Source organism: Pseudophryne corroboree, chromosome 6 (genome assembly GCF_028390025.1).
Source record: "Pseudophryne corroboree isolate aPseCor3 chromosome 6, aPseCor3.hap2, whole genome shotgun sequence".
In the NCBI taxonomy this organism is placed as follows: domain Eukaryota; kingdom Metazoa; phylum Chordata; class Amphibia; order Anura; family Myobatrachidae; genus Pseudophryne; species Pseudophryne corroboree.
The window spans coordinates 428,851,807-428,879,691 of NC_086449.1; the positions used below are offsets into that span (position 1 = coordinate 428,851,807).

Genomic DNA, 27,885 nt, shown 5'->3' on the forward strand with positions numbered 1-27,885 from the left:
AAACCCATACCCTCAACACGTTCTTGGACCTCCCGGAATTCTGTGTGGGATTGGGTATCCCGAAACCTAATCTCCGCGACTGGGATTTTCACATTCCAGAGCTACCACCTTTCCAGCCCTTACACACCGGAGCTCCTTGGACAGAAGTACGAAAGAATGGGAAAAGAAACTCCAAAGGAGCCCCCCCAGATGAGGATTCACGAGTCACCTGATGGAACACTAAAGGAGGGTCACAGCTTCCTGTACACAGCGTGAGATTATTTTACACCTCTGGTGGACCTTTATTTGACATTTAGCAGTTGTGGGGCCCTGACCCCTTACTCCGCCTTGAGGCGCGGACTGCAAAATGAAACTCACTGAATGAGACTTATTGCAACCAAATACTTGATGCAACCTACAGTTTAACGAGGTTTACAGTTTACAATTTATAGATTATATTTAACAGTTTACGATTAGCTAACATTATGTATGTTTAGTTACTTTAGCTCTACTTTTGATTAATAACCAGATGCCCTAGGCGGGAGTTCCCTTATCCGCCCTACACCCGCTCATGGCAGGAATGCCTCTTAGGTCTCCAACCCTTAATCGGCTTGGTGACCTCAACGCGGGTTTTTCAAATGTTAATGTTGTTGTTTACCTTTTCCCCATGTTTAACCCTCCTCATGCCTTCCCCATACTTCCACCCCTCCCCTTCCTTGACCATTCCAGGAATGCAACCCCCCTTCATGACTCACGCCCACCATGACATCCCCCGGAAGAATTAAAATAACATCACTCAATGCGAAAGGCCTTAATGTCCCAGAGAAAAGAACATCTTTACTGCGGTCCCTATGGGCTGACAGAGTGGATGTCGCACTAATCCAAGAGTCACATTTCAAAATCTCCGCTAAGAACCCACCCTTGACTAACTTTCGCTTCCCTCAGGCCTACTACAGCAACAACCCAGACACCAAATCCAAGGGAGTAGCGATAATATTCTCCAGGACTCTCCAACTATCAGACATAACAGTCCACAAACCGATCCCAGGACACCTCCTGGTAGTCAATTGCAAAATATGTATGTGTCCGTACACATTTGTGGCTCTGTATGCTCCAAACAAAGATCAGGTCCCATTCTTCCGCTCTGCCCTTTCCCTAATTGAGCCTCTACTTTCGGGGGTTGTGGTTGTGGGGGGAGACCTGAACTGGACAATGGACCCATCCTTAGACTCATCCTCTGGCACACCCCGAACATCCCAACGTCAACACCGACAGGCTAAGCGACTATTCCACGATCTACAGTTGGTAGATTCCTGGAGAATACTCCACCCCTCTGACAGAGACTACTCCTTTTACTTGAACCCGCACAATGTTTACTCACGTCTTGATTATATATTTTTGAGCCACAGACACCTCCCTCAACTAATAGACTCCTCCATAGGCTCGATAACCTGGTCAGACCATGCCCCAATACATATGACCATCTCAACCCCCCAATCAGCTCCGGGCCAATGGACCTGGCGCCTAAACGAGTTACTTTTGCACGACCAGTACTGCAAAGGCGAACTAGAAAAGGCCCTGACAGAATATTTTCCCCTTAATGACACCGACGAGGTCTCCAAGGTTACCCTGTGGGAAGCACACAAATGCACCATAAGAGGCAAACTCATCCAGTTGGGGACTTTCATGAAAAAACAGAGGTCAGCTCATATCACTAAATTACTAGAACGTATCCACCGCCTCGAGTCCTCACACAAAAAATCCCTTTCAAAATCCGATTACCTTGACCTGACAGATACTCGTGCCCAATTGAAAAAAGCCCTCACAGATAGTATCCAGTTTTCTGTCCGTAAATGTAACTCCAAATATTACCAGTGGGGTAATAAACCCGGCCGCCTTTTGGCCCAAGCCCTCAAAGCACAACGCTCATCCCTGTACATTAATAGCATAAAAGACGGAGACGGAACTCCCCAATTCAAGTCCCCTGAAATAGCCGCGTGCTTTAAACAATATTACTCCCTCTTATACAACCTAGAGAACCGAGCCGACAATACATCCACCCCCTACAACTTCCTACAGGCAAAAGCATACCTAGAAAAAGTCTCCTACCCTGTTCTAACCCTAGCAGATAGAGAATCACTAGAGCAACCCTTTACTCAGCTAGAGTTGGAAAGTGCCCTAGCCTCGACTCCCATTGGTAAAAGTCCGGGGCCAGATGGCTTCACACTTACATATTACAAACAATTCAAAGACCTCCTCTCCCCCTACCTTCTCCAGGCCTTCAACTCAATCTCCGCAGACACCCATTTCTCGACTCAATCCTTAGAAGCCCACATTTCGGTACTGCCTAAGCCCGGTAAGGACCCCTTGGTGTGCTCTAGCTACAGACCCATATCCCTTCTAAACATTGATGCCAAGCTATTTGCAAAATTAATGGCAAACAGACTAAACGTACTCCTTCCATCCCTGATCCATAATGACCAGGTGGGCTTTGTCTTGAACCGCGAAGCCAAAGACAATACCACTAAGGCCCTAAACCTAATCCATATAGCGTCCCAAGGAGGCCCCCCTACTGTGCTACTGTCTACCGACGCTGAAAAGGCCTTCGATAGAGTCAGCTGGGGCTTTATGAGGTCTGTCCTGGGGCACATAGGACTGGGTCCCCTGGCACTTGGCAGAATCATGGGACTCTATAGATCACCCACAGCCCGAGTCCGAATCAACGGGACATTGTCCGAGCCCTTCTGCATAAATAATGGGACACGACAGGGTTGCCCATTATCACCTCTACTTTTTATCCTATGCATTGAGGCCTTTGCAAGGGCCATTAGAGCTAACTGCCACATCACAGGCCTGACAGTAGGAGATACAGAACATAAACTCTCCCTATTCGCTGACGACCTACTGGCCACAATAACGTACCCGATCACCTCCCTTCCCCATTTCATGCTGGAACTGACTCACTTTGGACAACTTTCCAACTTTAAAATAAACATGTCTAAGTCCTGTGCCCTGAACATATCCTCGCCCCCCGACACTGTGAATAAACTTAAGCGATCCTTCCCTTTTACTTGGAACACATCACACCTGCCCTATCTGGGTATACTGCTGCCAAAAGACTTATCCCGTTTGTTTAACCTGAACTTCACTCCCCTCCTCCGGACGATCAGAGCTGACTATAGTAGATGGTACCTTAAGCCACTATCATGGTTGGGGAGAGTGAACGTTGTAAAAATGAATACACTCCCTAAATTACTGTACAAATTACAAACCCTCCCAATACAAATCTTAGACTCCTGGTTCAAGTCCATACAACTCCTGACACAGCAATTCATATGGTCTAGGACAGAGGTCCCCAAACTGTGTGCCGTGGCTCCCTGGGGTGCCTCGGGATACTTGCAGGGGTGCCCTGGGTTGGTGGTTCAGGACCAATTGAAATTATTCATGGTCAATATAATAGGCAAAACCAGTGCTGTTGGCTGCCAGTCATAAAATATGTGGCCAAACAAGAAGCAATCTTGTCCCTCACTACACAACTGACCCTAAGGATGACATATAAAAGCGATCTACTTAATGTAATATTTCTTTCTAAATTTCTCAATAAGAAATTTCTGGCCTAGGGGTGCCGTGAAAAAAAATCTGATATTCTAGGGCGCCATGATTCAAAAAAGTTTGGAAACCACTGGTCTAGGAGAAGACCAAGAATTAGCAGATCCACAATGATTCGCTCCACCCGGAGTGGTGGCTTTCAATTACCAGATATCAGAGGCTATTACTGGGCAATATTGCTCAATAGAGTTTTGGACTGGACGAGGAGTCGGGACACTAAACAATGGGTGGCACTAGAGGGACTCTACATGCAGCAATTCCCAGAGATCTTTCCGTGGCTTCCCTCCCTGCCTAAGACCCATACCACCCACCCAACTATCAACGCGACCCTCTCTTTCTGGAAAAAAGCACGCAATTGGCCAAACATTTCATCCGCTTTTGGCCCAATGACTTCTTTTCTAGCCAACCCCGACTTTCAACCCGGCCTAACGCCATCCCACTTCGGTAATTGGGCCCTCGCGGGTCTCTTTAGGGTAGGCCAAATAGCAACCTCCACGGGGGTCAAGCAGTTCTCAGAAGTGCGACTAAAGTGGGACATCCCACAACAAGATTTTTGGAAATACCTACAACTCAGGCACTACATACACTCCGGGCATAGACACCCCCAAGCTTCAAGGGAACTAACACAGTTTGAGAGGTTGTGTGTTTCCAGATGCAACCCCCAACATACAGTCTCTACACTCTACAAACTAATACAAGACACTGAAGCCCAAACACCCACATCTTTTCAAAAGGCATGGGAGAAGGACCTGGAAATTCGATTGACGGACAAAGAGTGGCGAATGATATTTCTCAAAGCCCACAAAAGCTCAGTGTGCATACAAGTCAGGGAAACCCAATACAAACTGATAATGAGGTGGTACAGACACCCCTCTCTCCTCCATCACATGTATCCGGGAGTGTCGAACAAATGCTGGAGATGCCTTGGCGCAATCGGTTCCCTAATGCATATTTGGTGGTCCTGCCCCTTAATACGCCCTTTCTGGGCAGAAGTCATTTCTATCTTTCAAGATATACTCCACACACCTGTCCATACTGATCCGGCCTTCTGGTTGCTTTCCCACTCCCCTATCCCACTGGCACAACACAGAAAGTCACTGCTACGCCACCTATCCAATGCAGCGCGGGCAATCATCCCCACACTATGGAGGTCCCCAAACCCACCCACGAGAAAACTATGGTTTGAGAGGATTAACCACTACATGAATATGGAAAACATTCTCTTGGGCTCTAGAGACAAACTCTCAGAATTCATGGCCATGTGGCTGCCATGGATAGATTATACCATCTCCAAAGAGTACACAGAGTACCTCTATGCAACCAAGTGAATTAGCAATGCAACCAGCTCTCCATAATGAAGGCTCCCCACCCTTCTCTTAACTCACAAGTCCCCTGGTACTGGTCAACCCCGATCCCTGACCTTCCCCCCCCCCCATTCCTTACCTCGCCCAACCCCCCTTCCTCTAATTACTTCACTATCTCTACCTCGATGTTATGATTAGGCTTATTGTATAAACAGAAGGCACATAGATAATGTACTAAATGTTACAGGATGATATATCAACGATTATACTTGTAATAACCCTCAGAACCTGTGACAACTTACTATTTTGATGCCGTAGATTGGATTGTACCTAATTCTAACCACATTTATAATGGCTTTCTGAACTTTGATGTGATGTAATCTTTGAATTTTCTTGAATAAAAACAGAATATACAAAAAAAACAGGTGGATCGGCGAATTCGCCCGCCCATAAACACCTGTTTTGTCGAATTTGCAGGCATTTCTGACAGGTTTTTGGCATGTTTTCGACAATGCCGATTTGACTTTAAAAAAAGTCGGATCTGCATTGTCGAAAATGGGCAAAAACCTGTTGGAAATGCCCGCCAATTGAGTAGTGAAGTGTCTGATCCTCTTCGTCGGAGAGGATCCGACACAAATTGAATATACCCATATGTCATGCTGCGATGGGAATGATCATCAAATGTTCATACTATTATCTAAGAAAAGGAATATAATACAAATGAGCAATCTGTATTGTGTTTCTATAAAGTTGACCTGGTAAGAAGTGAGTGTTTGGTCTCTGCTTCATTTACCACTCTGTATTTTCTCCATGTTCACCTGCTTGGTAATATTCCTGGTGAATAATTGGAATGATGCAGCCATGACCTTTGCTCTATCATACCACAGTGTTCAGATAGTTTTGCTGATCTATTTGACAAATACAGCCAACTTTTGTTTTTCTGATGTCGCTTATCGAAGTGGCATTTAGTTTTAGTTGTTTCTCTGTATCATGTCTGTACACAAAGTGCAATGACACCAGATCGTCTGTACAGGTCTGCTCACTCATATCGCTCACATTAGGCAGATGTAAAGTCAAAGACCAATTACAGAATCGTGGTTTAAGTGGACTCCAGTGTATTCTGGTGGACATCCGGAACATAGGGGAAAACTAGAATGCTTTTGAACTCCTTTTTAGAGTAAGTGTAGATAGATGCATTTAGCAAATGAGAGTACATGTATCATTGTAGTTGTTGGCTGGTGACATGAAAGTGTTAAATTGAGTTATCTGTTATGTTTGTATTACTGTCAGATTCAAAGTTTGATGTTTACAGAGTAATTGCCAGTTTTCCTATCATAACATGTTAAAGTTTTTTTTCCTCTCTTTTTCCCAGCCCGAGTGGTACCTTACTCAGGTGCTTATGTGGATAGGAAACCACACAACATTTTTGCATGAGAAAATTCAGCCTATTCTGAACAGAGCAGGTTCCCATGTGAATGCTAAGGTAAGGCCCAAACTTTAGGATATATTTAAACTTTCAAATGTGAAATACGCAAAACACTTGTACACTTATTTTATCACTTTAAAGTGCATTTATGAAAATCTAGGAAAATATGGTTAAATGTATTTGCTTCTTATCTGAATCAATTCAGTTAAAGACACCATAAAGTATTAGTTGGCCAATACAGTTATATAATTATCTTGGGTTATACAGTACTTAACACAAGGCAACCAGACAAATCACCATGCAGCTCCCATTGCAGCTTAATTATAACTCTGTGTACAGCACAAAGTTACTAGACTTATTGTGTGTGTGTGTGTGTGTGTGTGTGTGTGTGTGTGTGTGTGTGTGTGTGTTCCCCCTCACAGTGCAGCAAAGCTGGATACACACCTGGCTGACGGATCGGCCAAACTACCTGTCAACTTATTAAGTGCATACACATTTACCATTTGTCCACTCCTTACACACAGCCAGATACGCCGATATATCTGTAGATACATTGGCCATCAGCTGTGCGGCAGGGGCGATGACGATATGTCTGTGAACGATGTCAGTCACGGACATATCGAGGGTATACACACACACACACACACACACACACACACACACACACACACACACACACACACAAGATTATTTATTATGCCTTTGATTGTCAACCTATGTTCTCCCATTTATTCTCCAATCCACTGATTTTGTTAAGCAGCATAACCAATGGTTAATACCTTTTATTACCCGAATACATTAACAAGGTTGAGGGGATACATCTTCAGTTTGTACACAGTAACCAGAGCTGCTGTAATACTCCTTCCAGACATAATTAGCCGGTTTCAACCCAGCTCGGACCCGGGACACAGAGCACGGGTTGAAGCCGGGGCACCCCTCTAATGGTTTGTAATTATGTGACCAGTGGTCAGGAGACCGCCGGTCACATTACCTCCCCCTACATCCCGCACCCTCACAATCCCATGCCGACCAACAGGGACTATTCCCACTCGTGGGTGTCCATGACACCCATAGAGTGAGAATAGAACTTGTTCACCACCGAGCACCCAAGGGGCTTGTTTCACTCTTTCCCCACCCCCCACCTCATTCCGGCATTCCGCTGCTGGGATGCCAGCGTCTGTATTTTGTCCAGCAGTCTCCTGAACGGCGATCACGCAATACACACCCCCTTTAACATGTGGGTGACTACTTGGGTTGGGTTATTCCCAGGTTTTCACCCTTCATACTGGACTTGGGGCTTCTGTCATTTAGTGGGCATTTGGAGATGTCCTTTCCAAGCGCTGCTTTCCCCGGCCAATCAATTTCTTTTAGGCATGACCTGGGTCAACAATACACAGATCACATCGGTCAGACCTAAGATGGGCCATCTACCCGAGTTGCAAGTTCCATTGGGAAAAACCCTGATTGCGAGCAGGGTCATGGACCCGCGACTGTCAACCTGGGCAGACCATATCAGACATAAGGCAAACCCGGGTCGATTTGCATTCACATGCAAAACCCCAGGTTTTAGGCTTATGTGTGATGGGGGTTCAGTGACTCGGATTTCAAGCAAATGTGAGCTTGAGGCAGGGCTGGATTAACCATTAAGCAAAATAAGCACATGCTTAGGGCATAAACGGAAGGGGTGCACCAAAGAAATTTTCCATTGTCTGATTTACCATGGACCATATGGTGCAAACTGCAAATGATGTAGTTGAACCAGATTCAAAAGGGGCTCCCACAATAAATGAAAAAATTACATACACCTATATACAATTTTACAAATGATAAGAAAATGGTAATAATAGAGTTTAATGATATACATGAATCTTGGGAATACAAGAAGATTAGAATCTGGTAAATGGTAAACTGCCACATGGTCTACCGAGACTAGAGGCTGCAGTCAGTCAGGTGGTGGTAGAGCGAATACGTTTAATTCATTTATTTTTATTTTGTGCTGCTTGTTTTGTCATTTGGACATTTTTTTTCCCTTTGGGTAAATGCTCACAGGGTGATATACACTTCCCCATAGTTCACATTTATAACAGCCAAGTGAAATGAACACAGATCTTTTTCATTTGTTCTGTCTACAAATGACAACATCAGATAATGTAATGTGCATGTTAACACTAGTACGCAAGCTTTGTGTTTTATAAGGTTCTAGGTACATTTTGTCCTGTGTGCTGTCTCAACAGATGGAATTCACTCGAGGTCTTGTCATACTTGTTCTGGAGAAGTTGTCTGTTGACATCCCATGTTTGCTTTATGATGATGTCCTCTTCTGTCATCTTGTGGATGAGGTGCTTCTATTTCAAAGGGAACTGCACACAGCACATGGGTATCCGAGCAGCCTTCCAAACTGCATGCACATTCTCTCAGAGGACACCTTCTTTCAGAGATGGCTGACAGTGGAAAGAAAATGTAAGAAAACAAGTTCTTTGTTTATTAATCTTTGTTCGTATCAGACAGCAACATTAGGGAGTTTTTTTTTGTTTTTTCCAGTTTTACATACAGATACATTTGTTTAATCTCTCTATAAACAAAACACAGCAACTTAGAGTTAATTATTTACTACTTATTTATATGGTTGTTACACGTTTTGGAGAGAACGTCATACCTCAAGCCCTTCAAATACAAAGTTTTCAAGTGTAAATGTGTCCTAGAAGGGATTTGTGACGCCATTGATCATAAATGACTATTTATAGAACTACACTCTTGTGTTAAAGCCAATAGCTCTTTTGCTTTGCATAACATTATTTTCTTTACTTCAGTTTATGCGCTTGTATGCAGAAGGATAGAAATTTTGTATTGAGCAAAAGAGCTTGAATGAAATTGTAGGGACTTCTCGTACAGCTGGCCTTGCACTGAGTGAACCTCAGCCTCTCTGGTCAACTAAACTGACCTAGTTAAACCTACGGTATTGTCTGGTATTTCTTTTGTGCCTGTAAATATCACCCTTGTGTCAGTATTGTAGCTTTTGCTTTTTCCAGTTGTACAGTACCGTAAAAGGTGGCTCTATACATGTAATAATGATTATAACTTTAAAGATCGTTCAGTAGCGAAATACAGACTTAAAAATATTTTCTGCTATTCGAATTGTCAGTGGCTTTAGAAAAGATGGATTCTATGCTGTCTTCAGAGGCTGCCTGGGTGTCACAGTACAAAGATATCTTTGATGTGGATGAAATGAAATTTCCAGATTGTGCGGAGACATTCATGACTCTTCTCCTTGTTATCACAGGTAATTAGCCATTTCCAAATATTTTTGCCAGTGCTGTGTTGGTAGATTCTTTGTGTAATGTTAACTGCAAATATGTGATTTCTTCTTGTGCCACATATAAATAAAGGAACATGTTGTGCTGTATGCAATATATGTGCTGGCTTGTTATAATGGGGATCGGCAGTGATGTGTGTATTAAGCCGCTGTGCGGCACACTGGACTCTGCATTATGCTGGGTCTACTAGCAGCAGTGATCTGCTTTTATCTCCACAAATGAAGTCTTCTAATTAGAAAAATGTCATTCTTTATCATTATTGTGTCTTTGGAAGAATCCGCAAAACGCTGCAGTTCTTTGACGTAGGGAAAGGATATAAAAAATTATTTTGTGTAAAAACAAAAGGTTGACCAGTTACGATGTATGTTACACATCTTTTGGACCTTATTGGAGATTTCTGTAGATCCAGCCCAAGCAGTGGGAGATTTAGTGTCTGCAGTAGACTAGTTATATATACAGTACACTTGTGAGCTCTTAATGAGGTAGCTATAGACTTCTGACATAATACAGATATGTCCTCTTACAACTTTGCTCCATGCACTACAAGTCGTGTTATACATAACACGTGAGTGCAGTGTGACACATTTCGGATGCAGATAGAGCCGCAATTACACACACAATATATATAATTTTAATCACATTAAATTACATTGCATCTCAGAAGCATTTCTGTGGCAAAAGACGGGGAAAAAAAACGCTCATCGCTACTGAGTCCCGCCACAGCATGGCATGACTTGAAGGGCTATTTAGCATGACAGCATCAAGGATGTAAGAGGACACATCTGTATGAGGTAAACGTATGTTACAAGCCTAGAATTTCCCTGGCAATATTAACGATGACACGGAGTTAGCTAGTCACTGAAAGTGTCACATCTATATCAAAGTGGACAAAAGAATGTGCACCCTAAATATCTGTGTACCCCATGCTTTAACCTAGACCTAACATTTAATGCAAGATTTAATCCAAGCCTAGAACTGGGCATAAACTATACAATTATCTGGCAGATAATCTGCGGTTGGAATGGAAACCTGGTAATGGATGAGAGCAATTGACAATCGACCATTTGCTTCCAAACACTGGAAATTGGACAAAACCTGTCGTTTATACAAATTGGTTACATCACAGACAGGTTTTGTCCATTTTCCAGTATTTGGTAGCAAATGGTCGATTGTCAATTGCTCTCATCCATTACCAGATTTCCATTCCAACCACAGATTATCTGCCAGATAATTGTATAGTTTATGCCTATCTTAACTCTTAAACTGTAATATTAATGTCAGGGGTATTACCAGAGTTAGATTTGTTTTCATGGATATAAAATAATCTGTCAAACAGCTTAATTTGTGCAATAGGATAAGTAAACCTGTATGTTGTACTCTTCACCAAACGTGTTATCTATTCATTTGGAGATACAATTTGAGTTGACGTTGAGTACTGCATAGATAAAGTGGGCAGCTACAGAGGTGTCCTCATACATCTAGCTTCAATACGGCATGCAGCGCTAGATGGCTGGTGTGAGTGAGCTGCCAGGTCCCGTGTAACTCTTGGGCGTCTTTATATTTTTGAGAAAGGTGCGCTTAATCGCAATGCGACTAGTAAGCACGAGGAGTTTCTGCTGATTAAGTTGACACGTATATTCTGTGTGACTGAGTCTCTATATGGAGCACAATAGAACTTATATTTGAAAAAAGATGCGGCTGCTGCATTGTAGCAATTCGTATACAGATTCAGAGACTCCGTTGCAATCAAAAAATACACGTGTCATTGATTTGCACATGTCCTTTTGTGCTAGTCACATTGCAAGTAAGATGCATATTCAGCAAAAAAGACGCCTGATGCTAGAAGATGCGTGCCAAGAGGGGCTGATGTATGAGGACACATCTGTAATGTTCTGGGTTTATTCATGTCTTATGTCCTTACTCAGATTACACAGGCATATTAAATTGCCATTTGCAAGCTTATCTGCATATTAATAAATGTAACTGACTTTAAATATTTTACAATTGAATGATGAAAGTACTGTATGTGGCATCTTGCATATAGATTGTCCACAGGCATTCATAACTGGTTTCAAGCTAAATATTCTACAGCAGCTTAAATATGATTGGTCTATGTTATGTGATACTTCTGCTGCTAGAATCTAATTTGGTTTGAAGTTGTGATTCTTATGCTATTAGAATGTGATTGTCATTGTGTAATTAATAGACCGGTATAAGAACCTCCCCACAGCAGAGAAGAAGCTGAAGTTTTTGGAGCTGCAGAAAGATTTGGTTGATGACTTCAGGATCCGTCTAACACAAGTGATGAAGGAAGAGAGCAGAGCTCTTTTGGGGTTTAAATACTGCGCCATTCTTAATGCTGTAAACTACATAGCAACTGTTCTTGGAGACTGGGCTGACAATGTTGTAAGCAGAAGTATATTTGCTATTTTATTTCCATTCTATTGTTTACTTCAGTTGCTGCTCTGCCTATTTTGGAACTTTTTGGTCACAAATAACCACACAAATGATGTCTTGTTTTTATTTAGAAGACTTTCAATTTCAAAAAAGTACCATTAGGTTGCTTATTTCTCAACACAGGGAAGATAATCTGCCATAAAAGAGGCCAATAAGTGCTGTAGGGGTCTATGTACTTGGCCTTGGAGAGAGATAAAGTGGATGGAGATAAAGCACCAGCCAATCAGCTCCTAACTGTTATTTCTCTAACGTCCTAGAGGATGCTGGGGACTCCGTTAGGACCATGGGGATAGACGGGCTCCGCAGGAGACATGGGCACTTTAAGAAAGACTTTGGATCTGGGTGTGCACTGGCTCCTCCCTCTATGCCCCTCCTCCAGACCTCAGTTTGATACTGTGCCCAGAGGAGATGGGTGCACTTCAGGGAGCTCTCCTGAGTTTCCTGTAAAAGAAAGTATTTTAGTTAGGTTTTTTATTTTCAGAGAGTCTGCTGGCAACAGGCTCCCTGCATCGAGGGACTGAGGAGAGAGAAACAGACCCACTTCTCTGAGTTTCAGGGCTCTGTTTCTTAGGCTACTGGACACCATTAGCTCCAGAGGGATCGGTACGCAGGTCTCACCCTCGCCGTCCGTCCCAGAGCCGCGCCGCCGTCCTCCTCGCAGAGCCGCAAGAAAAAAGCCGGGTGAGTATGTGAGGAAAAGACTTCAGAGGCGGCAGAAGACATGATCTTCATAAGAGGTAACGCACAGCAGTGAAGCGGTGCGCCATTGCTCCCATTCACCTCACACACTTCGGTCACTGTAAGGGTGCAGGGGGGGTGCCCTGGGCAGCAATAAACACCTAAGGTGGCAAATACACACATATACTAGAGATGAGCGGGTTTGGTTCCTCGGAATCCGAACCCGCCCGAACTTCAGCTTTTTTCTCACGGGTCCGAGCGACTTGGATCCTCCCGCCTTGCTCGGTTAACCCGAGCGCGCCCGAACGTCATCATCCCGCTGTCGGATTCTCGCGAGACTCGGATTCTATATAAGGAGCCGCGCGTCGCTGCCATTTTCACACGTGCATTGAGATTGATAGGGAGAGGACGTGGCTGGCGTCCTCTCCGTTTATAGAGAAGAGACTAGAGTAGAGAGCGACACAGTATTTAGTAATTTTGGGGAACATTTTTAGGAGTACTACTACTTGCTGAAGTGTAGTGTGACTGTATATGTATATCTGACTTGTGGGGGAGACAGTGGGGAGCAGTTAGAGTCTGAGAGCAGGAGTACATATTTTAACGTACAGTGCACACTTTTGCTGCCAGAGTGCCACACTGCCATTGTGACCACACTGACCACCAGTATATTGTGATTGTCTGCTTAGGAGTACTACTTGCAAGTTGCTGATAGTGTGACCAGTGACCTGACCACCAGTTTAATTAATCACCACCAGTTTAATATATATATATAATTGTATACCACCTACCCGTGTTTTTTTTTTTTTTTTTTTCTTGATACATACTATAGTAGCTTACTGTAGCAGTCTGCGGTGCTGAGCTGACAGTGTCCAGCAGGTCCGTCATCCGTCATTACATAATAAATATATATACCTGTCCGGCTGCAGTACTAGTGATATTATATATATATATATATATATATATATATATATATATATATATATATATTAATTTCATCTCATTATCATCCAGTCTATATTAGCAGCAGACACAGTACGGTAGTCCACGGCTGTAGCTACCTCTGTGTCGGCAGTCGCTCGTCCATCCATAAGTATACTAGTATCCATCCATCTCCATTGTTTACCTGAGGTGCCTTTTAGTTGTGCCTATTAAAATATGGAGAACAAAAATGTTGAGGTTCCAAAAATAGGGAAAGATCAAGATCCACTTCCACCTCGTGCTGAAGCTGCTGCCACTAGTCATGGCCGAGACGATGAAATGCCATCAACGTCGTCTGCAAAGGCCGATGCCCAATGTCTTAGCACAGAGCATGTAAAATCCAAAACACCAAATATCAGTAAAAAAAAGGACTCCAAAATCTAAAATAAAATTGTCGGAGGAGAAGCGTAAACTTGCCAATATGCCATTTACCACACGGAGTGGCAAGGAACGGCTGAGGCCCTGGCCTATGTTCATGGCTAGTGGTTCAGCTTCACATGAGGATGGAAGCACTCAGCCTCTCGCTAGAAAAATGAAAAGACTCAAGCTGGCAAAAGCACCGCAAAGAACTGTGCGTTCTTCGAAATCCCAAATCCACAAAGAGTCCAATTGTGTCGGTTGCGATGCCTGACCTTACCAACACTGGACGTGAAGAGCATGCGCCTTCCACCATTTGCACGCCCCCTGCAAGTGCTGGAAGGAGCACCCGCAGTCCAGTTCCTGATAGTCAGATTGAAGATGTCAGTGTTGAAGTACACCAGGATGAGGAGGATATGGGTGTTGCTGGGGAGGAAATTGACAAGGAGGATTCTGATGGTGAGGTGGTTTGTTTAAGTCAGGCACCCGGGGAGACACCTGTTGTCCGTGGGAGGAATATGGCCGTTGACATACCTGGTGAAAATACCAAAAAAATCAGCTCTTCGGTGTGGAAGTATTTCAACAGTAATGCGGACAACATTTGTCAAGCCGTGTGTTGCCTTTGTCAAGCTGTAATAAGTAGGGGTAAGGACGTTAACCACCTCGGAACATCCTCCCTTATACGTCACCTGCAGCGCATTCATAATAAGTCAGTGACAAGTTCAAAAACTTTGGGCGACAGCGGAAGCAGTCCACTGACCAGTAAATCCCTTCCTCTTGTAACCAAGCTCGCGCAAAACCACCCCACCAACTCCCTCAGTGTCAATTTCCTCCTTCCCCAGGAATGCCAATAGTCCTGCAGGCCATGTCACTGGCAATTCTGACGAGTCCTCTCCTGCCTGGGATTCCTCCGATGCATCCTTGCGTGTAACGCCTACTGCTGCTGGCGCTGCTGCTGTTGCTGCTGGGAGTCGATGGTCATCCCAGAGGGGAAGTCGTAAGCCCACTTTTACTACTTCCACCAAGCAATTGACTGTCCAACAGTCCTTTGCGAGGAAGATGAAATATCACAGCAGTCATCCTGTTGCAAAGCGGATAACTGAGGCCTTGACAACTATGTTGGTGTTAGACGTGCGTCCGGTATCCGCCGTTAGTTCACAGGGAACTAGACAATTTCTTGAGGTAGTGTGCCCCCGTTACCAAATACCATCTAGGTTCCACTTCTCTAGGCAGGCGATACCGAGAATGTACACGGACGTCAGAAAAAGACTCACCAGTGTCCTAAAAAATGCAGTTGTACCCAATGTCCACTTACCACGGACATGTGGACAAGTGGAGCAGGGCAGGGTCAGGACTATATGACTGTGACAGCCCACTGGGTAGATGTATGGACTCCCGCCGCAAGAACAGCAGCGGCGGCACCAGTAGCAGCATCTCGCAAACGCCAACTCTTTCCTAGGCAGGCTACGCTTTGTATCACCGGTTTCCAGAATACGCACACAGCTGAAAACCTCTTACGGCAACTGAGGAAGATCATCGCGGAATGGCTTACCCCAATTGGACTCTCCTGTGGATTTGTGGCATCGGACAACGCCAGCAATATTGTGTGTGCATTAAATATGGGCAAATTCCAGCACGTCCCATGTTTTGCACATACCTTGAATTTGGTGGTGCAGAATTTTTTAAAAAACGACAGAGGCGTGCAAGAGATGCTGTCGGTGGCCAGAAGAATTGCGGGACACTTTCGGCGTACAGGCACCACGTACAGAAGACTGGAGCAACACCAAAAACGCCTGAACCTGCCCTGCCATCATCTGAAGCAAGAAGTGGTAACGAGGTGGAATTCAACCCTATATATGCTTCAGAGGTTGGAGGAGCAGCAAAAGGCCATTCAAGCCTATACAATTCAGCACGATATAGGAGGTGGAATGCACCTGTCTCAAGCGCAGTGGAGAATGATTTCAACGTTGTGCAAGGTTCTGCTGCCCTTTGAACTTGCCACACGTGAAGTCAGTTCAGACACTGCCAGCCTGAGTCAGGTCATTCCCCTCATCAGGCTTTTGCAGAAGAAGCTGGAGACATTGAAGGAGGAGCTAACACGGAGCGATTCCGCTAGGCATGTGGGACTTGTGGATGGAGCCCTTAATTCGCTTAACAAGGATTCACGGGTGGTCAATCTGTTGAAATCAGAGCACTACATTTTGGCCACCGTGCTCGATCCTAGATTTAAAACCTACCTTGGATCTCTCTTTCCGGCACACACAAGTCTGCTGGGGTTCAAAGACCTGCTGGTGAGAAAATTGTCAAGTCAAGCGGAACGCGAGCTGTCAACATCTCCTCCTTCACATTCTCCCGCAACTGGGGGTGCGAGGAAAAGGCTCAGAATTCCGAGCCCACCCGCTGGCGGTGATGCAGGGCAGTCTGGAGCGACTGCTGATGCCGACATCTGGTCCGGACTGAAGGACCTGACAACGATTACGGACATGTCGTCTACTGTCACTGCATATGATTCTCTCCCCATTGAAAGAATGGTGGAGGATTATATGAGTGACCGCATCCAAGTAGGCACGTCAGACAGTCCGTACTTATACTGGCAGGAAAGAGGCAATTTGGAGGCCCTTGCACAAACTGGCTTTATTCTACCTAAAGTTGCCCTCCCACAAGTGTGTACTCCGAAAGAGTGTTTAGTGCCGCCGCTCACCTAGTCAGCAATCGGCGTACAAGGTTACATCCAGAAAATGTGGAGAAGATGATGTTCATTAAAATGAATTATAATCAATTCCTCCGTGGAGACATTGACCAGCAGCAATTGCCTCCACAAAGTACACAGGGAGCTGAGATGGTGGATTCCAGTGGGGACGAATTGATAATCTGTGAGGAGGGGGATGTACACGGTGATATATCGGAGGATGATGATGAGGTGGACATCTTGCCTCTGTAGAGCCAGTTTGTGCAAGGAGAGATTAATTGCTTCTTTTTTGGTGGGGGTCCAAACCAACCCGTCATTTCAGTCACAGTCGTGTGGCAGACCCTGTCACTGAAATGATGGGTTGGTTAAAGTGTGCATGTCCTGTTTATACAACATAAGGGTGGGTGGGAGGGCCCAAGGACAATTCCATCTTGCACCTCTTTTTTTCTTTAATTTTTCTTTGCGTCATGTGCTGTTTGGGGAGTATTTTTTGGAAGGGCCATCCTGCGTGACACTGCAGTGCCACTCCTAGATGGGCCAGGTGTTTGTGTCGGCCACTAGGGTCGCTTAGCTTACTCACACACAGCTACCTCATTGCGCCTCTTTTTTTCTTTGCGTCATGTGCTGTTTGGGGAGTGTTTTTTGGAAGGGCCATCCTGCGTGACACTGCAGTGCCACTCCTAGATGGGCCAGGTGTTTGTGTCGGCCACTAGGGTCGCTTATCTTACTCACACAGCTACCTCATTGCGCCTCTTTTTTTCTTTGCGTCATGTGCTGTTTGGGGAGTGTTTTTTGGAAGGGCCATCCTGCGTGACACTGCAGTGCCACTCCTAGATGGGCCAGGTGTTTGTGTCGGCCACTAGGGTCGCTTATCTTACTCACACAGCTACCTCATTGCGCCTCTTTTTTTCTTTGCGTCATGTGCTGTTTGGGGAGTGTTTTTTGGAAGGGCCATCCTGCGTGACACTGCAGTGCCACTCCAAGATGGGACAGGTGTTTGTGTCGGCCACTAGGGTCGCTTAGCTTAGTCATCCAGCGACCTTGGTGCAAATTTTAGGACTAAAAATAATATTGTGAGGTATTCAGAATAGACTGAAAATGAGTGGAAATTATGGTTTTTGAGGTTAATAATACTTTGGGATCAAAATGACCCCCAAATTCTATGATTTAAGCTGTTTTTTAGTGTTTTTTGAAAAAAACACCCGAATCCAAAACACACCCGAATCCGACAAAAAAAATTCGGTGAGGTTTTGCCAAAACGCGGTCGAACCCAAAACACGGCCGCGGAACCGAACCCAAAACCAAAACACAAAACCCGAAAAATTTCAAGTGCACATCTCTAATATATACATGTACAGCTGGGCACTGTATATGTATAAAAAGAGCCCCCGCCATGTTATTAGTAAATTTGAGCGGGACAGAAGCCCGCCGCCGAGGGGGGGCGGGGCTTCTCCCTCAGCACTCACCAGCACCATTTTTTCTCCACAGCACCGCTGAGAGGAAGCTCCCCGGACTCTCCCCTGCTTGACACACGGTGAAAGAGGGTTTTTAAAGTAGAGGGGGGGCACATAATTGGCGCATATACATTATACATAAGCGCTACTGGGTAAACATTCTGTGTTTTTTCCTGGGTCATATAGCGCTGGGGTGTGTGCTGGCATACTCTCTCTCTGTCTCTCCAAAGGGCCTGGTGGGGAACCGGTCTTCAGAAAAGATCTTCCCTGTGTGTGTGTGGTGTGTCGGTACGCGTGTGTCGACATGTCTGAGGTTGAAGGCTCACCGAAGGAGGAGGGGGAGTGTATGAATATTAGGTCTCCGTCGGCAGCGCCGACACCTGACTGGATGGATATGTGGAATGTTTTAAGTGCTAATGTTAATTTATTGCACAAAAGATTAGACAAAGCTGAAGCTAGGGTACAGTAAGGGAGTCAACCCATGTCTGTCCCTATGTCGCCGGGACCTTCAGGGTCTCAGAAGCGCCCACTTTCCCAAATAGTTGACACAGATACCGACACGGATTCAGACTCCAGTGTCGACTACGATGATGCAAAATTGCAGCCAAGGGTGGCTAAATGTATTCGATATATGATTATCGCAATTAAAGATGTTTTGCATATTACTGAGGAACCCCCTGTCCCTGACACGAGGGTACACATGTATAAGTGAAAGAAACCTGAGGTCACCTTTCCCTCCTCACATGAGCTGAACGAATTATGCGAAAAAGCGTGGGAAACTCCAGACAAAAAACTGCAGATTCCCAAAAGGATTCTAACAGAGTATCCTTTCCCGTCACAGGACAGAATACGGTGGGAATCCTCCCCTAGGGTAGACAAAGCTTTGACACGCTTATCAAAAAAGATAGCGCTCCCGTCCCAAGATACAGCTACCCTCAAGGATCCTGCTGACCGCAAGCAGGAGGTTACCTTGAAGTCCATTTACACTCATTCTGGTACGTTGCTCAGGCCGGCAATTGCGTCGGCCTGGGTTTGTAGTGTTGTAGCAGCATGGACAGATTCTTTATCAGTGGATATTGAGACCCTTGATAAGGATACCATTTTAATGACCCTAGGGCATATAAAAGATGCTGTCTTATATATGAGGGATGCTCAAAGAGACATTGGTTTACTGGGTTCCAGAATAAACGCTATGTCCATTTCTGCTAGGCGAGTCTTATGGACGGGGGATGCCGACTCAAAGAGGCATATGGAGTTTTTGCCGTACAAGGGTGAGGAATTGTTTGGAGAGGGCCTCTCGGACCTCGTCTCCACAGCTACGGCAGGTAAATCGAATTTTTTGCCTTAAGTTTCCTCACAATCTAAGAAAGCGCCTCATTATCAAATGCTGTCCTTTCGTTCAAATAAAAGCAAAAGAGTACGTGGATCGTCCTTTCTTGCCAGGGGTAAGGGCAGAGGAAAAAAGCTGCATAACACAGCTAGTTCCCAGGAACAGAGGTCCTCCCCGGCCTCTGCAAAATCCACCGCATGATGCTGGGGCTCCCCTGAGGGAGTCCGCTCCAGTGGGGGCACGTCTTCGACTTTTCAGCCACATCTGGGTTCAATCACAGGTGGATCCCTGGGCAATGGAAATTGTTTCCCAGGGATACAGGCTGGAATTCGAAGAGGTGCCTCCTCGCCGGTTTTTCAAATAGGCGCTACCAACTTCTCCCCTGGAAAGGGAGATAGTGTTACAGGCGATTCAAAAATTGTGTCTTCAACAAGTGGTGGCCGAGGTTCCCCTGCTTCAGAGGGGGAAGGGGTACTACTCAACCCTGTTTGTGGTCCCGACCCATTTTGAATTTAAAATCCCTGAACCTTTACTTAAAACGGTTCAAGTTCAAGATGGAATCGCTCAGAGCGGTCATCGCCAGCCTGGAAGGGGGGGATTTTATGGTATCGATGGACATAAAGGATGCATACCTGCATGTTCCCATATATCCTCCTCATCAGGCGTACCTGAGATTTGCGATACAGGATTGTCATTACCAATTTCAGACGTTGCCGTTTGGGCTTTCCACGGCCCCGAGAATTTTCACCAAGGTAATGGCGGAAATGATGGTACTCCTGCGAAAGCAGGGTGTCACAATTATACCGTACTTGGACGATCTCCTCATAAAAGCGAGATCACGGGAGAAGTTGCAGAACAACGTATCCCTTTCACTGAAGGTGTTACAGCGACACGGCTGGATTCTCAATATTCCAAAGTCGCAGCTGGATCCTACGACGCGCCTGTCCTTCTTGGGCATGATTCTGGACACAGACCAGAAAAGGGTTTTTCTTCCGGAAGAAAAAGCGCAGGAACTCATGACTCTAGTCAAGAACCTGTTGAAGCCGAAACAAGTGTCAGTGCATCATTGCACTCAAGTCCTGGGAAAAATGGTGGCGACATACGAAGCCATTCCCTTCGGCAGGTTCCATGCAAGGACTTTCCAGTGGGACCTATTGGAAAAATGGTCCGGGTCACATCTGCACATGCATCAGCGGATTACCCTGTCCCCCAGGGCCAGGGTTTCTCTCCTGTGGTGGCTGCAGAGTGCTCACCTTCTAGAGGGCCGCAGGTTCGGCATTCAGGATTGGATCCTGGTGACCACGGACGCAAGCCTCCGCGGTAGGGGAGCAGTCACACAGGGAAGAAATTTCTAAGGCCTTTGGTCACGTCAAGAGACTTATCTTCACATCAACATCCTGGAACTGAGGGCCATATTCAACGCCCTACGTCAAGCGGAGACCTTACTTCGCGACCGACCGGTGCTGATTCAGTCGGACAACGTCACCGCAGTAGCTCATGTAAATCGCCAAGGCGGCACAAGGAGCAGAGTGGCGATGGCGGAAGCCACCAGAATTCTTAGCTGGGCGGAGAATCATGTAAGTGCACTGTCAGCAGTGTTAATTCCGGGAGTGGACAACTGGGAAGCAGACTTCCTCAGCCGACACGACCTGCATCCAGGAGAGTGGGGACTTCATCAGGAAGTCTTCACACAGATTGCAAGTCGGTGGGGATTGCCCCAAATAGACATGATGGCGTCCCGTCTCAACAAAAAGCTACAAAGATATTGCGCCAGGTCAAGAGATCCTCAGGCGGTAGCTGTGGACGCCCTAGTGACACCGTGGGTGTTATAGTCGGTCTATGTATTTCCTCCTCTTTCTCTCATACCCAAGGTGTTGAGAATAATAAGAAAAAGAGGAGTGAGAGCAATACTCATTGTTCCGGATTGGCCACGAAGGACCTGGTATCCGGATCTGCAGGAAATGCTCACAGAAGATCCGTGGCCTCTTCCTCTAAGACAGGACCTGTTGCAACAGGGTCCCTGTCTGTTCCAAGACTTATCGCGGCTGCGTTTGACGGCATGGCGGTTGAACGCCGGATCCTAGCTGAAAAAGGTATTCCGGATGAGGTCATTCCTACGCTAATACAGGCTAGGAAGGGCGTGACATCTAAACATTATCACCGGATATGGCGAAAATATGTTTCTTGGTGCGAGGCCAGGAATGCTCTTATGGAAGAATTCCATCTAGGCCGTTTTCTTCACTTCCTACAGACTGGAGTGAATTTGGGCCTAAAGTTAGGCTCCATTAAAGTTCAGATATCGGCCTTATCCATTTTCTTTCAAAAGGAATGGCCTCTCTGCCTGAAGTACAGACTTTTGTGAAGGGAGTACTGCATATTCAGCCTCCTTTTGTGCCTCCGGTGGCGCCTTGGGACCTTAACGTGGTGTTAAGTTTTCTTAAGTCACATTGGTTTGAACCACTTCACAGTGGAGTTGAAATATCTCACTTGAAAGGTGGTCATGTTGTTAGCCTTGGCTTTGGCTAGGCGGGTTTTGGAATTGGCGGCTTTATCACATAAAAGCCCCTATCTGGTTTTCCATATGGATAGAGCGGAATTGCGGACCCGTCCTCAATTCCTACCTAAGGTGGTCTCATCCTTTCATATGAACCAACCTATTGTCGTGCCTGTGGCTACACGGGACTTGGAGGATTCCGAGTCCCTTGATGTGGTCAGGGCTTTGAAGATTTACGTGGCCAGAACGGCTAGGATCAGAAAAACAGAAGCACTGTTTGTCCTATATGCAGCCAACAAGGTTGGCGGCCCTGCTTCAAAGCAGACTATTGCTCGCTGGATCTGTAACACGATTCAGCAGGCGCATTCTACGGCAGGATTGCCGTTACCAAAATCGGTTAAGGCCCATTCCACTAGGAAGGTGGGCTCGTCTTGGGCGGCTGCCCGAGGGGTCTCGGCACTACAGCTGTGCTGAGCTGCTACTTGGTCGGGGTCAAACACCTTTGCAAAGTTCTATAAGTTTGATACCCTGGCTGAGGAGGACCTCCTGTTTGCTCAATCGGTGCTGCAGAGTCATCCGCACTCTCCCGCCTGTTTGGGAGCTTTGGTATAATCCCCATGGTCCTTACGGAGTCCCAGCATCCTCTAGGACGTTAGAGAAAATAAGATTTTAAACCTACCAGTAAATCTTTTTCTCGTAGTCCGTAGAGGATGCTGGGCCCCCGTCCCAAGTGCGGACTATTTCTGCAAGACTTGTATATAGTTGTTGCTTTCATAAGGGTTATGTTATAGTTTCGTCGGTTATGGACAGATGATATGTTGTTGTTCATACTGTTAACTAGATTGTATATCACAGGTTATACGGTGTGGGCTGGTATGAATCTTGCCCTTAGATTAACTAAAATCCTTTCCTCGTACTGTCCGTCTCCTCTGGGCACAGTTTCTCTAACTGAGGTCTGGAGGAGGGGCATAGAGGGAGGAGCCAGTGCACACCCAGATCCAAAGTCTTTCTTAAAGTGCCCATGTCTCCTGCGGAGCCGGTCTATCCCATGGTCCTTACGGAGTCCCAGCATCCTCTACGGACTACGAGAAAAAGATTTACCGGTAGGTTTAAAATCTTAATTTTTCAAACACAGCCTGTAATATTTTAATTCCTTGTTACAGCCTCAACAGTCAATGATAACATGTAAATAATCTTAGGCTATGCCCATGTATCTCCCACAAAGGTCTACAGATACGAGCCTGCAGGTCCTCATTCAGCATGACAACCACTGGATGCAGTACGGAAGGTTTCTAAGCAAAACCTCCCTCGGGATTGAGGCTCTATTATCTGCACTCCAGGATGGAGGGCAGACAATACAGCAGGTCCAGGTTTTGGAGAGAGAAAGGAGGGCAGTACAAGGGAAACATTTGTTTACAGTATGTTGTTGAATTTTAGGGTTCCCAAGTACTTCTGTTTCATGTCCTGGGGCTCTAATAGCAGCAGTGGTTGTTTGTACAGGTTGTTGTCATGATTATAATCATCATCATTTACTTTTTATAATGTTTGTGTTTGCAGTTCTTTTTACAACTGCAGCAAGCTGCACTGGAGGTTTGCATGGACATAAATTCTAGCAGTAAGCTGCAGCTTGGACAGCTGGCCTCAATGGAAATCTCAGTCTTTGATGACATGATTAATCTCCTAGAACGACTGAAAAATGATATGTTATGCCGTCAGGTAGAACACGTCTTCCGAGAAGTCAAAGATGCTGCAAAGATGTACAAAAAAGAAAGGTAAATATCCATGAAGAGTTCCGTAGTGTGATGTGACCAGCAAGAACTTGTGCCCACAATACAGCCTTGTTAACGCTCCTTAAAATGTGCTGTTTGCAGGTGGCTGTCTCTGCCATCGCAGTCAGAACAAGCAGTGATGTCATTGTCCAGCACAGCCTGTCCAATGCTGTTGGCACTCAGGGACCGTCTCTTACAATTGGAGCAACAACTGTGTCATACTTTGTTTAAAACGGTCTGGCAGATGCTGGCAGAAAAGCTGGATCTGTTCCTTTATCAAGATGTAAGTAAACACAGAGTGTGATTAGAGACTTGAGAATAGACATAAGTATTGACACTTATTGAGACTTTCTTTCCATAGATAATCTTGGCAAATCATTTCAACGAAGGAGGAGCAGCACAACTGCAGTTTGATATGTCACGCAATCTCTTTCCTTTATTCTCACACTACTGCAAAAGGCCAGAGAATTATTTTAAACAGTGAGTATTAATTTATAGGAACCATTAACAGAAACCATACAGCCAGTACATTAGAGCAAGAAAAGCTAGACCAAATAATTGGTAACGTATAATGTACCTGCTGCATCGGCTTACATGTGATAGCTATATAACTATATTGTAGCAACAGACAACAGTCCTGATGTTTATCCCGATCATCAGTTCTGCTGTGTTTTTATTTTGTCTGATCTTCTAGATTTGTGTGATTGATACATATGTATTGTTGTTGCAGTGTGAAGGAAGCCTGTATTATCCTGAACCTCAGTGTGGGTTCTGCCCTGCTGCTGAAAGATGTACTACAGTCTGAAGCACCAAGCGAGGGTAGCAAGGTGCCTTCTGCTACAGCAGCACTAAATGAACTGGGGGTTTATAAGCTGGCACCTCAGGATGTGGAAATTCTTTTTAATTTACGAACCAACTGGCCAAATACTGGGAAATAATACTTAATCTCATTTTAACAATCATTTTACCTGTTTCTATAATGTTGATAATACATTTATCAAACTTTGCTGTCAAATTGTATTTTTATGGTTACAAATGCCTAAACAGTAGCAGTGGAAGTGTTCATACATCTGTATATATGTATAATAATAGATAAGGTACAAATATAAAAAGTTTCTGCAAAATATTTAACTAGATGTGAAAAGTTTAGGTTATAAATGCTTTTTGTTTGGAAAATGCAAGATATTTGTGAAGAAAGGTTAAGTACCAGTTTAAGACCGTACTTATATAAAAAAATAAGTGCATTACCTTATTCTAGAACATAATCTGCAACAATTGTACAAATGTAATTAACGATTATTTCTAAATACCAGAAATGTGATATACAGCTTGAATGGGTACATATGAGCTTTTTATATTGCATATTGTCATAGCAATAAGTTACTAAATGGTTTAGAGAATGTAATATCTTTGGGGTATATGCAATTGCGGTCGAATTCCGTCTGGAATTCGACTATTTTTGGTTTCGACACAATTCGACAGTCGAATCCCGGCCGCCGGGACCCGAATTCGACATATTCAATAAAAAACGGATTTGACAGTCCCGCTGTCGAAAAACGGACCAATTGACGAGAGTGTGCGTCCTGGATTCGACTTCATGGACGGCACAAAAGTGTTCAAAAAAACCCTGAAAAAAGTTGCGTGGGGTCCCCCCTCCTAAGCATAACCAGCATAACTTGGCTATCAGCCTCCCATCCGCCGCCCTTGGATGGGGAGGGGGGGGAGAGACAGCCTCGGGCTTCACCCCTGTCCCTTGGGTGGCTGGAGGGGGGGACCCCTTGATTTAAGGGGTCCCCACTCCTCCAGTGTACCCCGGCCAGGGGTGACTAGTTGGGGATTTAATGCCACAGCCGCAGGGACTGGTATGAAAGTGTCGCCCGGCTGTGGCATTATCTCTCTAGCTAGTGGAGCCCGGTGCTGGTTTTAAAAATACGGGGGGCCCCTACGTGTTTTGTCCCCCGTATTTTTGGCACTAGGACCAGGCGCAGAGCCCGGTGCTGGTTGTTAAAATACGGGGGATCCCCTGTCATTTTTCCCCCTGTATTTTTACAACCAGGACCGGCTCAAAGAGCCCGAGGCTGGTTATGCTTAGGGGGGGGGACCCCACGCAATTTTTTTTCTGGAATTTTAAACCATTCCCACTGTAAAACATGCACTGATCTCTCCTAATTTTTTTTTTTTTAGTCGGTAAAAAAAAAAATATATGTTCTTTTAAAAAATCTATTAAATAATACTTGTGGCTCCTAAATAGACAAACCAAGTAGATAATCCCTTCCAATATAAATAGATATGCTATTAGCAATCAAAAAAACACACAAAAAAAACATGTTTTAAAAAAATTTTATTTGATCACGACAGCAAAATGAGGTGGAATGAAATTGACGCAATTTACTGTCAAAAAGCACTGTTGTCGAATCGACATTCTTCAATTGAATATACTTTACTTTTGTCGAAAAGCCGCATTTTTACCATTGCAGATATGTCGGATTTGAGAAATGTCGAATTGCAAAAAGGCGAATCTGAAACAGCAGGTTTTTTGTCAAAGTACTGTATTGCATTGTCGAATCCAATTCAACAGGTTTTTTTTTTTGTCGAAAATGCCCCGTTTTTCGACTTTTGCGGCAATTCGACCGCAATTGCATATACCCCAAGACTAAAAAGATATTCCCTGCAGTAGCTTGTGACCTTAAATTACTATTAGAATGCTATTGTTAATCGGACAGAAAAAATAAGAATGACTATTTTTATAGACTTTTCTTAGAGGTCCGCTGCATCAGATCACCAATTATTATTTTCCGTATTTATTTTCCTGTTTTCCAAAGGGAACAACACTGCATCTGCTCTGCCCCAAGCTTCCCCAGCTTCTAATGTTTTGGTAACTGAGTGGCACCATCTTCCTTCCATTGGGAAGAATAGGATGATTCTTACCTCCATGAAAAGTGTGGTGGTGCGCTTTCCTTGGAAGGCATAAAGGGGCAGATGTATTAAGCCTTGACTCCTCCTGGACGTCAATTTCATATGTTTTGTACAAGCAAAGCCATGCATGCTTTGTAAAGGTCTTTGGGGCAGATGTATTAAGCCTGGAGACTGCATAAGGAAGTGATAAACCAGTGATAAACGTACCAGCCATTCGGCTCCTAACTGTTAATTTACATATTGGAGCTGATTGGCTGGTGCATTTATCACCTTGCACTTATCACTGGTTTATCACTTCCTTATGCCTTCTGCAGGTTAATACATCTGCCCCAAAGACCTTTATAAAGCATGCATGGCTTTGCTTGTACAGAACATGTAAAATTGACGTCCAGGAGACTTATGTAATTGAAACATGTTAATCATTTCAGAATTTCTGAACAGCAAGAGTGCTAAGGGTGTTTCAGTGTGCGTGTAGAAGGCAACCAAGTCATTAGGATCAGCATTCTCATTGTGCAAATCAATTATTCTGAACTCTGTAAACACTAGTATTAATAATAGTTAAAAATAAAGGAAGCAAAGTCATTTGAATTTGTTAATGCTAAACACTGTAATTGTTAGCAGAATTTATTCATTCCTAGCTAGATAACATTGGGGTACAGTATAAGTTTATTTTTTTTAATAATGTGCATGGTACTGAAGATTCTGAAACTTATTTTCTTGACAAAATTGTAGCATTTACAAAGTATGTGACCGCAACGGAACATCACGTAGTTTAAAAAAAAAAAAAGTTTTATATACTGTGCTGGCAATGGATATATACACCTGAAAATTAACTTATGTGTAATATATTGTTGATGCTGGATCCTGTGGGAAGATCTGTCATTACTACTTTAGGGGTAGATTTACTGAAGCTTTTAAATATGAAAAATGGTGATGTTACCGATTGCAACCAATCAGATTCTATAATTTTTTAAGATGCAATAAATAAATTTCTGGAATCTGATTGGTTACTATGGACAACACCTCCACTTTTATTCTTTTTAGAAGCTTTAGTAAATCTACCCCCTAGTCTTTACAATATCAATGAACCTAGATGTGAAATCCCCAATATGAGCACTTTACAATACACTA

At 44.5% G+C, this 27,885-nt stretch overlaps 1 protein-coding gene across 2 annotated transcripts in view; it reads left to right on the forward strand.

The window, feature by feature from the left end:
• Positions 1–27,342, forward strand: part of RINT1 (RAD50 interactor 1) — a 95,923-nt gene extending 68,581 nt beyond the window's left edge. For both annotated transcript variants that reach the window (XM_063927036.1, XM_063927035.1), the window contains exons 7-14: positions 6,265–6,375; positions 8,553–8,778; positions 9,461–9,598; positions 11,839–12,038; positions 23,627–23,841; positions 23,941–24,121; positions 24,200–24,318; positions 24,569–27,342. In XM_063927036.1, coding sequence (XP_063783106.1) covers positions 6,265–6,375; positions 8,553–8,778; positions 9,461–9,598; positions 11,839–12,038; positions 23,627–23,841; positions 23,941–24,121; positions 24,200–24,318; positions 24,569–24,776 — 1,398 coding nt within the window. In that variant the 3' untranslated portion in view covers positions 24,777–27,342. The remainder of the gene's footprint in view (positions 1–6,264; positions 6,376–8,552; positions 8,779–9,460; positions 9,599–11,838; positions 12,039–23,626; positions 23,842–23,940; positions 24,122–24,199; positions 24,319–24,568) is intronic.
• Positions 27,343–27,885: the final 543 nt, after the last annotated feature.